The following is a 12,452-nucleotide window of genomic DNA, read 5'->3' on the forward strand; positions in this document are numbered from 1 at the left end:
TGCCAAATTTACAGTAATATTCATCATGCTTTTCCCATGTCATTTTTAAGGCTCTGATTTGCCTCGTTGCCTCTATACATTTACAGCCTAGTTTTTCAAATCTTATGCCTAGGTTTAAACATGTTATATGTTTTCATGTTCAATCTAACAGAAAATATAAAGAAAACATTATGGTGAGTTCTCCCTTTCCCTCATACACATTTACATGTCAGAGCTTTAAATGTGAAGAAGAAATCACTGTTATGTGTGATTAAGTTTATGAAGGAACTTAAGTTGTGTGTGATTAAGTTTATGAAGTAGGTTTTTGCATTTCAGTTCAATGATTCAGGAGCTTCAACTTCTGGTCAATACATTATTAAAACTGGGCAAAACAGTGTTTTAAAATATCTTTCAGAAAGCATCTGATTTGCGACAACAGCTTCGTTAGATAGTTAACAGCTGAGGAAGACACAACTTGTATCCATAGCCCCAGTGTGAAGGTGCTGCTTACAGATCTCTTAGTGGCTGCCCCATTCACATCGCTGACTCCATGATGCATAAATCTTGATGGTTGCTGGATGCAGGATCAGCCTCTTGCCCATTTAGAGAAGATAATACATATATACATACCTGTTTCCATTGCCCGTAGAGAGATGGGGGGGTTGCGCACCTGGCTGCATGTGTAGAACTTTCTCCAGATCTGAATGATGCAGTCCCTGCTTGCCTTGAGTGCCATATGTACAGTGAAGCTTGCAGCTTCGGATAGGGGCATCCGTGTCAAACTGCAACTCCTCTTTACCCAGAAAATCTTCCCCATCTTTTGCGTTAAATTAAGATGGTTCTCTGTCTCCTTGCTCACCTGAATATATTGCAGTTTCCCCCCCCCCTTCACTTTCCCATGCTTCACCCTCCACTTCCCTGCTCTATGAGTCTCCATTATTGAGATCTGCTAAAAATAGAGCACAGATCCCCAGAGAATACTATTTTTTACCTTGCATGTGCTGGAAAAACAGGGATTGCAGAAGTCTGCAAGTTGACAAAGTATTTCATGTTTGAATCCTGATGTACCTTAGATTTCTTTTCTTTTTAAGTATTATGAACCAAAGTGCAGAGCAAGATTGTAATTTGAATAAATCATCATTTTTTCTTTTCAATTTAATATTTTATTATTTTATTTTTTCATATTAAAAAGATTGTGGAACAAAAGATTAATAATATAGGGGGGAATCACTGCCATTTCTATGTGGTCTGCTTTTTTAAAAAAGTACCACATCTTATATATTGGGATACATCTTATATACAACCATACTTTATGGAAAATATCTGTAACATAAAGAAGGTGACTAGGAATCTTTTTTTAAAGTCAGTAATGCCTAAACAGTGTGGCTACAGAAGGAACTTATGTACATAGTTGTAAAATACAGTTCTAAATTATTCAGGCCAATTGTTACCATTCTTAAAGTCCTCAGTTATGTTGCTGGGTCTTTTGTATGCACACAGTGTACTTAATTTAAAGCAACATACACTTTTCCCAGGTTGTAGCTCAGCTGTGGACTTGTGACCTGTGTACAACTGTTTTAAGATCTCGCATTTGACTTTTATTTCATGTTTTTAAAACTGCATTTTCAGGATTTGAATTGGTTAATTATCCTGCTGTTGCTATGGGACCTAAACGTGACTTGTCAATCTGCTGTAAAGCACAGATGGCTCTATTTATTGTAGAAAGTGAGTTTATTTGCTTTCTAGAACTGTTTATATCAGATGGTATAAGAGGTAATAAAATTCTATGCTTGTAAAGAAAAAAATGCTAATTTTACCTACTATAATCTGACTGTCTGAAACTATATTTTCTCTCTGAGAAATAAATGTTCTAATGTAAAACACTGGACCAAATTGTCTTGATCTGGGGAGATCCTCTGCTTGATATTTGGACTGTGAAACCTAAGTTGTTAACAACTTTCAGAAATCCCACAGTGATTTTATCAGTTTTCATAAATTTCGTTCCCTGTATTCTTGTCTGGTCTGGAAGTTCTTCTGTAATCTTTTTTGAATTTCAGACATGGCAAAATGCAGAAAGTTTGACAGGAAGAAACAGGTAAGACTTCTCGGAACTTCTAAGCAGGGATGGGAAAGTTTTAAAATGTAAAATATTGGAAACTCTGACCTTTCAAAGGGAAAACTTTGACCATTCAAAGTTGTCTGTATTTTTTAAAGACTGTCGAGGTGTCATATGAGGAAGGCTAAACACTTAGGCCACTCTGCGATGCTGAACTTTAGATAAGGGTGAGCAGATTATATTTTCTCTGTAATCCTACCTACAAGTCTTTTTCCAGCCATGACAGCACATTCAGAATTCTTTTTACTTGAATTACAAATTGGCAGTCACATGACAATTTGAATTACAAATTGGCAGTCACATTCTTGCATGCATGTGTTCAGTGTAGCACATTCCACTCAATACGTATTCTCAGCAAACCATATGGATTGTATGAACTGACCTGCAAAGCTGGGACTAGGACAAGTGTTTTATTTTCTTCTTCCATGATGGAATGATTCTAGTATTGTGATGGCTGCACTCATAAAGGAAGACCAAACATCCCCTCCTGGTCAATTTTTCTTTGGTTGCAGCTCAATTTGAAAACAGCCATGGCAGCTAATGTCTTGGCAAACCGTGGCTGGGACCTGATCCTAGCCAGGCTCACATCACCGTCACACTCTACCTTCCAGGGTCAGATTCTAGACCTACATCAACTGGCAGTGGGGTATGAATTCCCTGTTGTTTTATTGGGAGGCCAGCATCATATTGATTAGGGCAGAATGCCATCTGTCCAACAAGGTAGAACATCTAGTAGGATCTGCTCATGAAATACCAGATCAACCCACTCAGACTTTGGTTCTAGAGCTGGTGTACCGTTAGCTTTTTCCTGCAACTAATTCCTCCTGATTTGGGCACTGGTGGAAGGTTTATTGGCAACTCCTGAAACAACTCGGGTATCAAGAGTCACAACAAGACATCTGTGTGCAGGTGCCATAGGGATGTATGCTCTTGAGGCACCATGGCCAACATGTGTTGTATGCATTCCCATCAATTTCACTGCTCCCACTGATTCTTCAAAGTATGTGGTATCTGGGAGCAGAAATCATCCTAGTAGCATCATATCGGCTAAGATAGTTGAAAGGATGAGAAGCAATGAATGGGGCTGTAGCTCAGTTGTAGAGCATCTGCTTTGCATACATAAAGTCCTAGGCTCAGCCACTGGCACCTCCAATTAAAAGGATCAGGAAGTGGGTGATGGAAAGCTCTCTGCCTGAGACCCAGAAGTAGACAATATTGGCCTTGATAGATGATGTACTTACCACTTCACCTGTTGCCTAGGAAAATTCATATCACAGCAAGCGTATTAATTTTCTTAGGTGCAGAAAATATTCAGACTTTTTTGTGCTATAGACTAATTTTGCAATAGTTGCCTGGTGAAAATGGACCATTTCTACTGATGGAATCATACCACATCACTTCTTCCCCAGACTAATTTATTAGTTTCTTTGCCTTATTCTGCTTGTAATAATTTAATTATCTCTTCAGTTCTGCAAGGGGTCAACACTCAGACATCAATGTGGATTCAGCTACAGTGATGTTGCCAACAGAGTCAAAGAGGAAGCTACTGAGTCTAGAACCAGTTTCACCAGCAGCAGCTATCTCTGTGCCATCACTAAGCTGGAGTTTCAAGATGACCCTGCAGGCCTGTATTTGCACCTCTTCCTCAGGGTGAATGATAAGGGAGAGAAGGCGGTCAGACAGACGGGAGTCTTCTCCAAAGAGGACCTCATGAAGGGACAACTCATTGTACTGCCAGTTCACTGACTGATAGTGGGGAGTCAGACGTCCCTCGCTTAGCCGTTCCACAAACACCAGCATTTCAAAGAGGAGGTTTCCAGGATGGTAAGGTTGGAAGAGGGTCAAGAAGTCAGCGTGCACCTTAGAAAGGGACAGAATCAGGGTCAGCATCATGAGTCAACATCTGCAGGCAGCTGCCAAAGTCCCCATAGCCATTGCTGAGTCCTGAAAGGCTGCAGGACAGAAGGAGCCACCACTGCCGCACTGTTTCTTTGGGTGTCAGTAGCAGGATCTGGCCCCTCTTTGACCTGCCCTATCCATGATGCTGTTTGACTTAATGGCAATCCCTCCTTCTCAATATCAGGAGCACTTTTTTCTCTGGGAGTTACAATTTGCCCTTACTGCTCACTTGCAGGAGGAGGCCCGATCATAAGAAAGGCCATGCTGGATCAGACCAAGGCCCATCAAGTCCAGCAGTCTGTTCACACAGTGGCCAACCAGGTGCTTCTAGGAAGCCCACAAGCAAGACGATTGCAACAGCATCCTGCCTGTGTTTCACAGCACCTAATATAATGGGCATGCTTCTCTGATACTGTAGAGAATAAGTATGTATCATGACTAGTATTCATTTTGACTAGTAGCCATGGATAGCCCTCCATGAATATGTCCACTCCCCTCTTCAAGCCTTCCAAGTTGGCAGCCATCACCACATCCTGGGGCAGGGAGTTCCACAAGTTAACTATGCATTGTGTGGAGAAATACTTCCTTTTATCTGTTTTGAATCTCTCACCCTCCAGCTTCAGCAGATGACCCCACATTCTAGTAGTATGAGAGAGGGAGAAAAGCTTCTCCCTGTCCACACTTTCCATACCATGCATAATTTTATAGACCTCTATGATGTCTCCCCTTAACCGCCTTCTTTCCAAGCTAAACAGCCTTAAGCATTTCAACTGCTTCTCATAGGGCAGTTTATCTAGTCCCCCGATCGTTTTGGTTGCTCTACCAGATCCTCCTGTGGAGACTCACCACTGCTGATGTCCTGCATGAAGGGGCAAGGGGTGACAGCTGCTCCTTGCTACCTCTGGAACCAGCCTGCTCCCTCCACAGCACAGTGCTGGGCCACTGCCGGAAGCAACTCCCCTCCCCCTCCTCATTGAAGAGGAAGAAGAAGATAAAGCAAGTATTGCCAGTTTATCCTTTGCCAGGCAGAAGGGCCAGCAAGTGCTGGTGGTTGTCAGGATCAAGCAGCAGCACCTGTCACTACTTAAAGCAAAGGGTTAAGCAGCATCCTTGCTCCACCATCCCCATGCCCGCTCTCATTGGCCCACCCCTCTTTCATGCTCTGGCTAGTGGCTGCTGCTCTGCATGAATAGAGGAGGAGCCAAAGCACATTCATCAAGGGAGGGATATCAGATAGTATCTTACCCATCTCCTCCCTCAACCTGGAGTCAACACGTTGCAGAATAGATGGCTTAGTCCAGCGTCTGGCCAACAGAGAGTGATTGTGGCTCAGTGGTAGAACATCTGCTTTGCATGCAGAAGGTCCCAGGTTCAGTCCCCAGAACCTCCAGTTAAAAGGGTCAGATTGCAGATGATGTGAAAGACCTCTGCCTGAGACCCTGGAGCGCTGCTGCCTGTCAGAGTAGACTACACTGATCTTGATATACCAATGGTCTGACTTAGTATGAGGCAGTTTCATGTGTATGTGTTTGTGTGTGTTTTAGTGCAATCAGCCACAGATCCCAGGCACCAGCAAGGACATATGTTGTATATGTTGTTATTAGTGGCCCTCCTTTGCTGCAGCAGATTTCAAATATCTAGTCTTACCCTCCTTTTTTGCCCATTGCAGCTCTCTTTCCTAAGGTCCCCAATGGAGACAGGATGGTAGTTCTTACCTGGCAGTTCATGATGTCATACAATAGATCTTCCTTTTGGGCTAGCGTGCTAAGAAACTTTAGAACCTGCACCTAAAAAAGAGAGAGGAGAAGACGAGAACATATTGTCAGTACAACTGAGTGCCTTGTGCGTGTGTCTTGGTTACCAATACATGACCTCAAAGACTGATCATGTAGGAGGTTTTGGCTAAGTGCAAGGCTCAAGCCTCGGGTACCTTGGCCACAGGGCTCCCTAGCTGCAGGATGTCCATCAAAGAAGGCAGAAGCTTTTTGAGCAGCGAATGAGTTTGAACCGGTAGCTGCAGTCCATTCAGCAGCCTCAACCCAGCAATGTGCATATCGTTATCCCAGAAGTTGGCGATCATTTCAAGAATTTGGGGGACAAATTCCTGCAAAATAAGGACGCATTTAATAGTTACAAACCCAGTTCCTGAACAGCATGAATTATACATGTCACCGCACAACTCGGCACAACATTTTGTATCCTGAGAACCTTGATCGCCACGTTTTCAATGGTTTCCATGCCCAGACACTCGCATTACTTATTTTTACCCTTCAGTTTGGCAGCGTGAGTATTTCTACTCTAAGCTTTGTGTATAGGGTGAACTGACATGTATCGCAGTTTTGAAAAATGATAGGAACCTGAACACCTGCCAAATATGATAAATCTCAAAACTTCACAATGTATGGGGTGCATTATAGGAGCTATGCAAAAAGGCAAGGAACAAGTCAAGTGATCTCAACAAAGAGAAACTGCCCTCCGAATCTGGCTGGATTAACGGGGGTGTCTTACAGATGTACAGGCCCCAGATCCAGCACAAGAGGTAAAAAGACTGCACCTGGGCTCCCAGGGGGACAGGTTTGGGCAGCACATAGATGTTTCTGAAGAGACAGAATGGATTTTTTTCTAAATACACACATAAAATAGGAATAGGGGAGGAGAGGAAATCCGTGGATGGCTCCCCTTAAAGTGCAGCCATGGCTCCAAAGTTGGAAAAGAGTAATGCAGCCCAAAGGTGGATACAAGTGATGAGACAGGATCTTTTCACTTTCCCCCTTAGCTTAAAAAAATCCCAATAGTACACTTTTGTAAGTAGACAGCATTTCTATGGGGCTGGGTCCCTGGACCTGCCACAAACCGCTGGGTTCTGCCCATAGCGCCTTCCTTGACTCATGCCTAAACAGCAGGGTTGCCCACTCCCTGGCTCCCCTCCCAACCCGCTGTCTCTTCCCTTTCCCAGATCCCACCCTGCTGCCCAATTATTATTATCATCATTATTTGCAACCCTAGTTAAAATCAATGAGTAGGATTGGCTTGCCCTCACATGTGTTCAGAATAGGCGCTTTGGGTTACACTGCTAATGGTCAAGTAGCATGGATTTTGCAGTCTTAAGGTAAACTAATACTTCCCCGTCTTCATGGCTTCCAGCATCTGCCTCTGTACCTCCCTCATGTAGCTTTCTTTCCTTAGATTCAACCCCTCCCCTCACCAAATAGTCTACTTTTTGGATGGCTATGAATAGAACAAACTATAGAGATTAAGCAACACAAGGCAATTTTCTACCATTTATCCCATGTAAGCTTCCCTTCTTGGAGAACAGAAATGGTTTTCCATGGGATAACTGGAAGCCTACACCAAGCGCACCTCATATCTTATTTGTTTATTCCTTGTGTTATTAAAATGCTTCTAAACTGGGCTCAAGACAGTTCAGAATGGCGTAAACCTTTGCAAAGGCTTTTCTATAGGCATAACGAATGCTTATTCATTTCCTAATTGCTCAGCAAGGCCTGTATATTTCTTCCCACACAGTAGTGCTTTTGTTCTGGGAATATTTCATTTTCTAGGAGCTCAGGGTGCAATATTTAATACCTGGGAAAATGAAACACTCTCCCTATTCATTACTCATTTGAAACGTTATTGTGCCCAAAAGAGCATCCTAGGCCAATCGTAGCTATTTAGGACATAAGTCGTGGCCTCCCCATTCCCATTATGGTATCATTTTGTGAATCGTTTGTTTTGTGGGATTTTTAAAAAGGAAATTATTTGGCAGCTGCATACTCTCCCACTGTATAATGCAGGAGCAGACTAGAAGAAGAAAAAGTGCAGCAAGCATGGCTTCCTCTCTCTGCCCTGCCCCAATCTGGGCAAGCTTATCCCCCCATCTTTTACGCGTGGGTGGGATACAGTGCTTTTGCCATAGAACAGGCGCTAGTATGAGAGAGTGTATGTTTTCAAGAGCACCTGTGGCTTATTTTCTGAGAGCGAATTGTGCCCTCTAGAGATGACAAATTCATTGCTTAGGACTGTCCCCACACTGTCTTCTCTTGGCTGCTGTCTACTGAAACAAGAAGGTGATCCTTTTTATTATATTTTCTCTTTGATATGGCTGTTAACTGTTTAATGAGCCTGGAAGGGCTGAGAGTGCAGGATATAAACATTTAAAATAAAAAAGAAGAAATGTTCATATATTTTTTCTCCTTATGGACCAGTGGAGCAGGAGCCGTGCTTTTGTGCGATATCACAGCAAGCCACACTCTAATGCGCTGTCTCTCCTTTGAACACTCAAAACAGATTTGATATTAAAGATACGTGATTAAAATCTTTGACTTCTATCAAAGCTAATTAGCAGTGCCAGGAGGCACCTTTGAAGACCTGGGAAGGGTCACTGGGTGGGAGGGAGTTTCATCCTTTCCTCCCATGCATCTTTCAAATGCCCCTCCAAAGCTTCAAATCTCTATGGGGAAAAGAGGCACAACCACATGAACTAGTTTTCCCCACACAGAGCAAATGGCAACTTTAGAGAGGCACTTTAAGCCAGCAAAGAAGCATTGGAGGAAAGGGTTCAGAGTAACCACATGGTGCAACTAATCAGCTTAAAAAAAATCTGGAAGATCCTAATCAGGGTTCTTTCATGTCTTATCTGTTTTGGTTCCAAGGTTGAGTTCATGGGAGCATATTCATCACTCAGTGCCTGCATGGTTTTCTAAAAAAAAAGCAGCCAAAAATCAAATCCCCTGAGTAGAGCATTCACAGCATTTCCCAGCACCTTTTCAAAAGAGCCAGTTCACACATTCGGCTGTAAGTCATTCAATGGTGAGACATAGAAATAAGCATTATTGAATGATGTACAAGAATGTGTTAATAGACCCTTATGGACAAAAAGCCTGATCTAGAAGAACAAAGACTGCTGCAAAGAATCACCTGAATTTTGATTTTGAACTTCAAGATGCCAGCAAAGGCCTTGAGGGCATTGAGCGCCTGAATCTTGATGCCCATGTCTTCATCATCCAGGAATGAGGCCACTAGTACGATGTCGTCGCAGGTACAGGCAGTTGCCTGAATAAGCAGACCACAGAAAGAGGGTGATGTGGCTGTAGTGAAACACCAGGTACAACCCCCTCATTCACTTCCAAATAACACTTTGTCATCTGCCAAATCCCTCTTGATCCCACTAGTTCCAATGGTTTAACCACAGCTGACGTATGGCGACCCCAGAGGGTTTTCAAGGTAAGAGACGTTCAGAGGTGGTTTGCCATTGCCCTGCCTCTGTGTTGCGACCCTGGACGTCCTTGGTGGTCTCCCATCCAAATACTAACTAGTGCCAACCCTGCTTAGCTTCCGAGATCTAACGAGATTGAGCTAGCCTCTTAACCACTTTATGACTAAGTAAATGGTTATCTTTGGATGAACCATCCCTTAAGTTTCTAGACCTCCTGAATTTAGGAGAGAGTCTGAAAATAATTTTAAATGGAAGTTCAGGAACCAACGTCTTGATCATAAAATTGATTGCATCATGATTTTATTGTTCTTATGACTCTTCAGACAAGGAGCCCACAAGAAAATGTCCAATTGAATGATACTTTCCAATTGTTAATACATTAGAATACATTTTCTTCTCAGGTGTTTGCATCGCCTTTTGCAGCAATTTGCTAAGGTGTGTTACTCGTCCCAGCAGCAGACCTCTGCTTTGAAAATGTGAGCCTGCCAGTTGTATGAAAAGCAGAGTGGATGGGAGATTTCAAGCACAAAAGGGGCATGCAGTGCAGGGGTTCTGAACCCTTCTGCTGCCCAGCATGGATCTCTGTTTTCCATTCTCCCCCGGCGGCATTCTTCCCCCAAGTGAGCTGAACTGGGAGAAAAGCTGCTGAGGACGGGTTGTGGGAGGAAGAGAAGCAGAAATTGGGAGGGGGTGGTGGAACGGCTGTCAATCACAGCAGACAATGCTGACCTTGATTGACCAATGGTCTGACTCAGTGTAAGGTTGCTTCATGTGTTTATTGGCAGATCTGTGTTTAAAGGCACAGGCCTGATGCCATCCTGTGTACCTGGATCCTGTAGAACAAGTTTTAAGGATCCAGGGGCTGAGTTGAGCTATCTTACCCATGCCTGCCTACCTTTCTTGCTTTTCCAGACTATGTCATGCATGTTGCAATTCTGGATTCTCACCTCGTTGTCTAGAAGGTAAACACACCGTGTGATGCCATGGAAAATCATTTTCTTGGCATAGTCATCTAGGCTTGGATTGAGGGAAAGCAGGAGTCCCCTGAGCTCTCCAGAGTCCCCCACAGTCACATTTGGAGCCTGGTGCTCTATGGCAAGTCCTGGCAACAAAAGCAAGAAGGAAAGGAAAGGAAAGGAGCATTGAAAATGCCAAAAAGATAAAAAGAATGAACTTTAAACCAGCAATGAATAGAACATGTATTGAAACAAATAAAAATGCCCAGTGTGCCCTGCTAAGGCAATAATTTAATGCAATCTCCTCTTTCAACAAATTGCTCTCTTGGAGTTCTGGCTCTTAAAAGGAATACAATGCCAGCTGCAGGATCAGCCACTTGGGGATATCTGATATTTAACTCATAGCCATTCACATTTCATTAAGCAGATTGTCTCACTGCAGAGATGTGGACAAAAAAAGAAGGCAACCTTTGAGCACATGCTGAGTAGGAATTAGAAGACAACAATGCAGACCCTGAAAGAAGCCACTTGACAAGGCTGGGGCAGAGAGGAGACCAAGACAGAACCAGCATTTCATTAATGCAACTATTGTGAGGAAGCACAAGGATAAGGACATCCCTTGGTTGCACTTTCAGAGTTCCACAGAACTGAGACTGAAAAACTGGCACAATCTTGAACACACGAAGCTGCCTTATACTGAATCAGACCCTTGGTTCATCAAAGTCAGTATTGTCTACTCATACCGGCAGTAGCTCTCCAGGGTCTCAGGCATGGGTCTTTCACATCACCTACTTGCCTAGTCCCTTTAACTGGAGATGCTAGGGATTGAACCTGGGACCTTCTGCATGCCAAGCAGATGCTCTACAACTGAGCCACAGCCCCTCTCCTAGTAGGGAAAAGGTGGAGTCCTTCCTGTCTGAGCTGAGTCAACCTTTGTAAGCTGTTGGGTAGCCTGTCTTATAGTTGATTCATACAACATAGCTTTATGCAGTAGTGCCAGGGGCAAGTAATTAGGCAAATGGACACGTTATTGCTATGTGGTAATTTAGGGGAGATCGAGAAGGCCAGATGCCCAAATTTTTGGTTTGGCACTGACAAGCTCAACTGGTACAACTTAAAATCTGCTATATGGACACACCCTCTGCCGAACAGTTTCTCGTATTGCCACAACCAATTCTAGAACATAATAAAATGCTGTGGGAATGCTCCACCATATCCCTGTATCCCTTCTTACTCACTGGCTAAGGGAAGTGGCTTTGGGTTGTAGGGAGGGCTCTTGATCCCTGCCATGATGGTCTTAGCCACCAGGTAGACTGTGCCAGCTGCTGTAGCCGCAGTTACCACGTTTTTTGGGGTTACCATGTCTAGGTACTTCATCTCCTCGCCTTAAACTCCCAGGGATCCGGATCAAGAAGGCCCTCCAATGGAAATGCTAGACTGCTCACTGCATGGTTTGTGACCTCACCAGATTCCATCATGACATCTGCAGCACACCATCACAGCAGCTGCAGAAAGCAAGGCGTCAGGAAGCCAAGGTCCTTGGGTTCTCCTGCTCTGTTGACATCAGTGCAACAGGTCACTCTTCTTTTGTCCTCATCTGTAGAATGGACACAGGTACTGTCCTTTTTTATGAGAGCCAGCGTGATGTAGTGGTTAAGAGCGGTGGTTTGGAGCGGCGGACTCTGATCTGGAGAACCCGGTTTGATTCCCCACTCCTCCACATGAGCAGCGGAGGCTAATCTGATGAACTGGATTTGTTTCCCCACTCCTACACACGAAGCCAGCTGGGTGACCTTGGGCTAATCATACTTGCTCAGCCCCACCTATCTCACAGGGTGTCTGTTGTGGGGAGGGGGAGGGAAGGAGATTGTAAGCCGGTTTTATTTTTCCGTAAGTTGTAGAGAAAGTTGGCATATAAAAACCAAGTCCTACTCCTACTACTCCTCTTATTATTATTCTTCTTCCCTCCCCTCCAAAAATCCCACCCTCCTCAGGCTCCACCCCAAAAATCTCCTGGTATTTCCCAACCTGGAGCTGGCAATGGGGCAGGAAAGTGAAAGCATGAACCCACTCTGCACCTGCCCACTCTCTTGACCTAAGAAGATGATGAAGAAGAGTTGATTTTTAAATGCCGACTTTACCACTTAAGGGAGACTCAAACCAGCTTACAATCACCTTCCCTTCCCTTCCCCACAACAGACACCCTGTGAGGTAGGTGGGGCTGAGAGAGCTCTAACAAAGCTGTAACTTTCCCAAGGTCAACCAGCTGGCTTCGTGTGTAGGAGTG

The 12,452-nt window shown here is 43.9% G+C and overlaps 1 protein-coding gene across 1 annotated transcript; it reads right to left on the bottom strand.

The window, feature by feature from the left end:
- Positions 1-3,574: 3,574 nt before the first annotated feature.
- ARMC12 (armadillo repeat containing 12) lies at positions 3,575-11,542 on the bottom strand. Its single transcript, XM_056845379.1, has 6 exons — positions 11,404-11,542; positions 10,157-10,311; positions 8,912-9,046; positions 5,925-6,098; positions 5,710-5,781; positions 3,575-3,955 (listed from the first exon to the last, which is right to left on the bottom strand). The coding sequence occupies exons 1-6, from the start codon at positions 11,540-11,542 to the stop codon at positions 3,575-3,577; spliced, it is 1,056 nt and encodes a 351-aa protein (XP_056701357.1).
- Between the last annotated feature and the right edge of the window lie 910 nt (positions 11,543-12,452).

This window comes from Euleptes europaea, chromosome 2 (assembly GCF_029931775.1).
Source record: "Euleptes europaea isolate rEulEur1 chromosome 2, rEulEur1.hap1, whole genome shotgun sequence".
NCBI lineage: Eukaryota > Metazoa > Chordata > Lepidosauria > Squamata > Sphaerodactylidae > Euleptes > Euleptes europaea.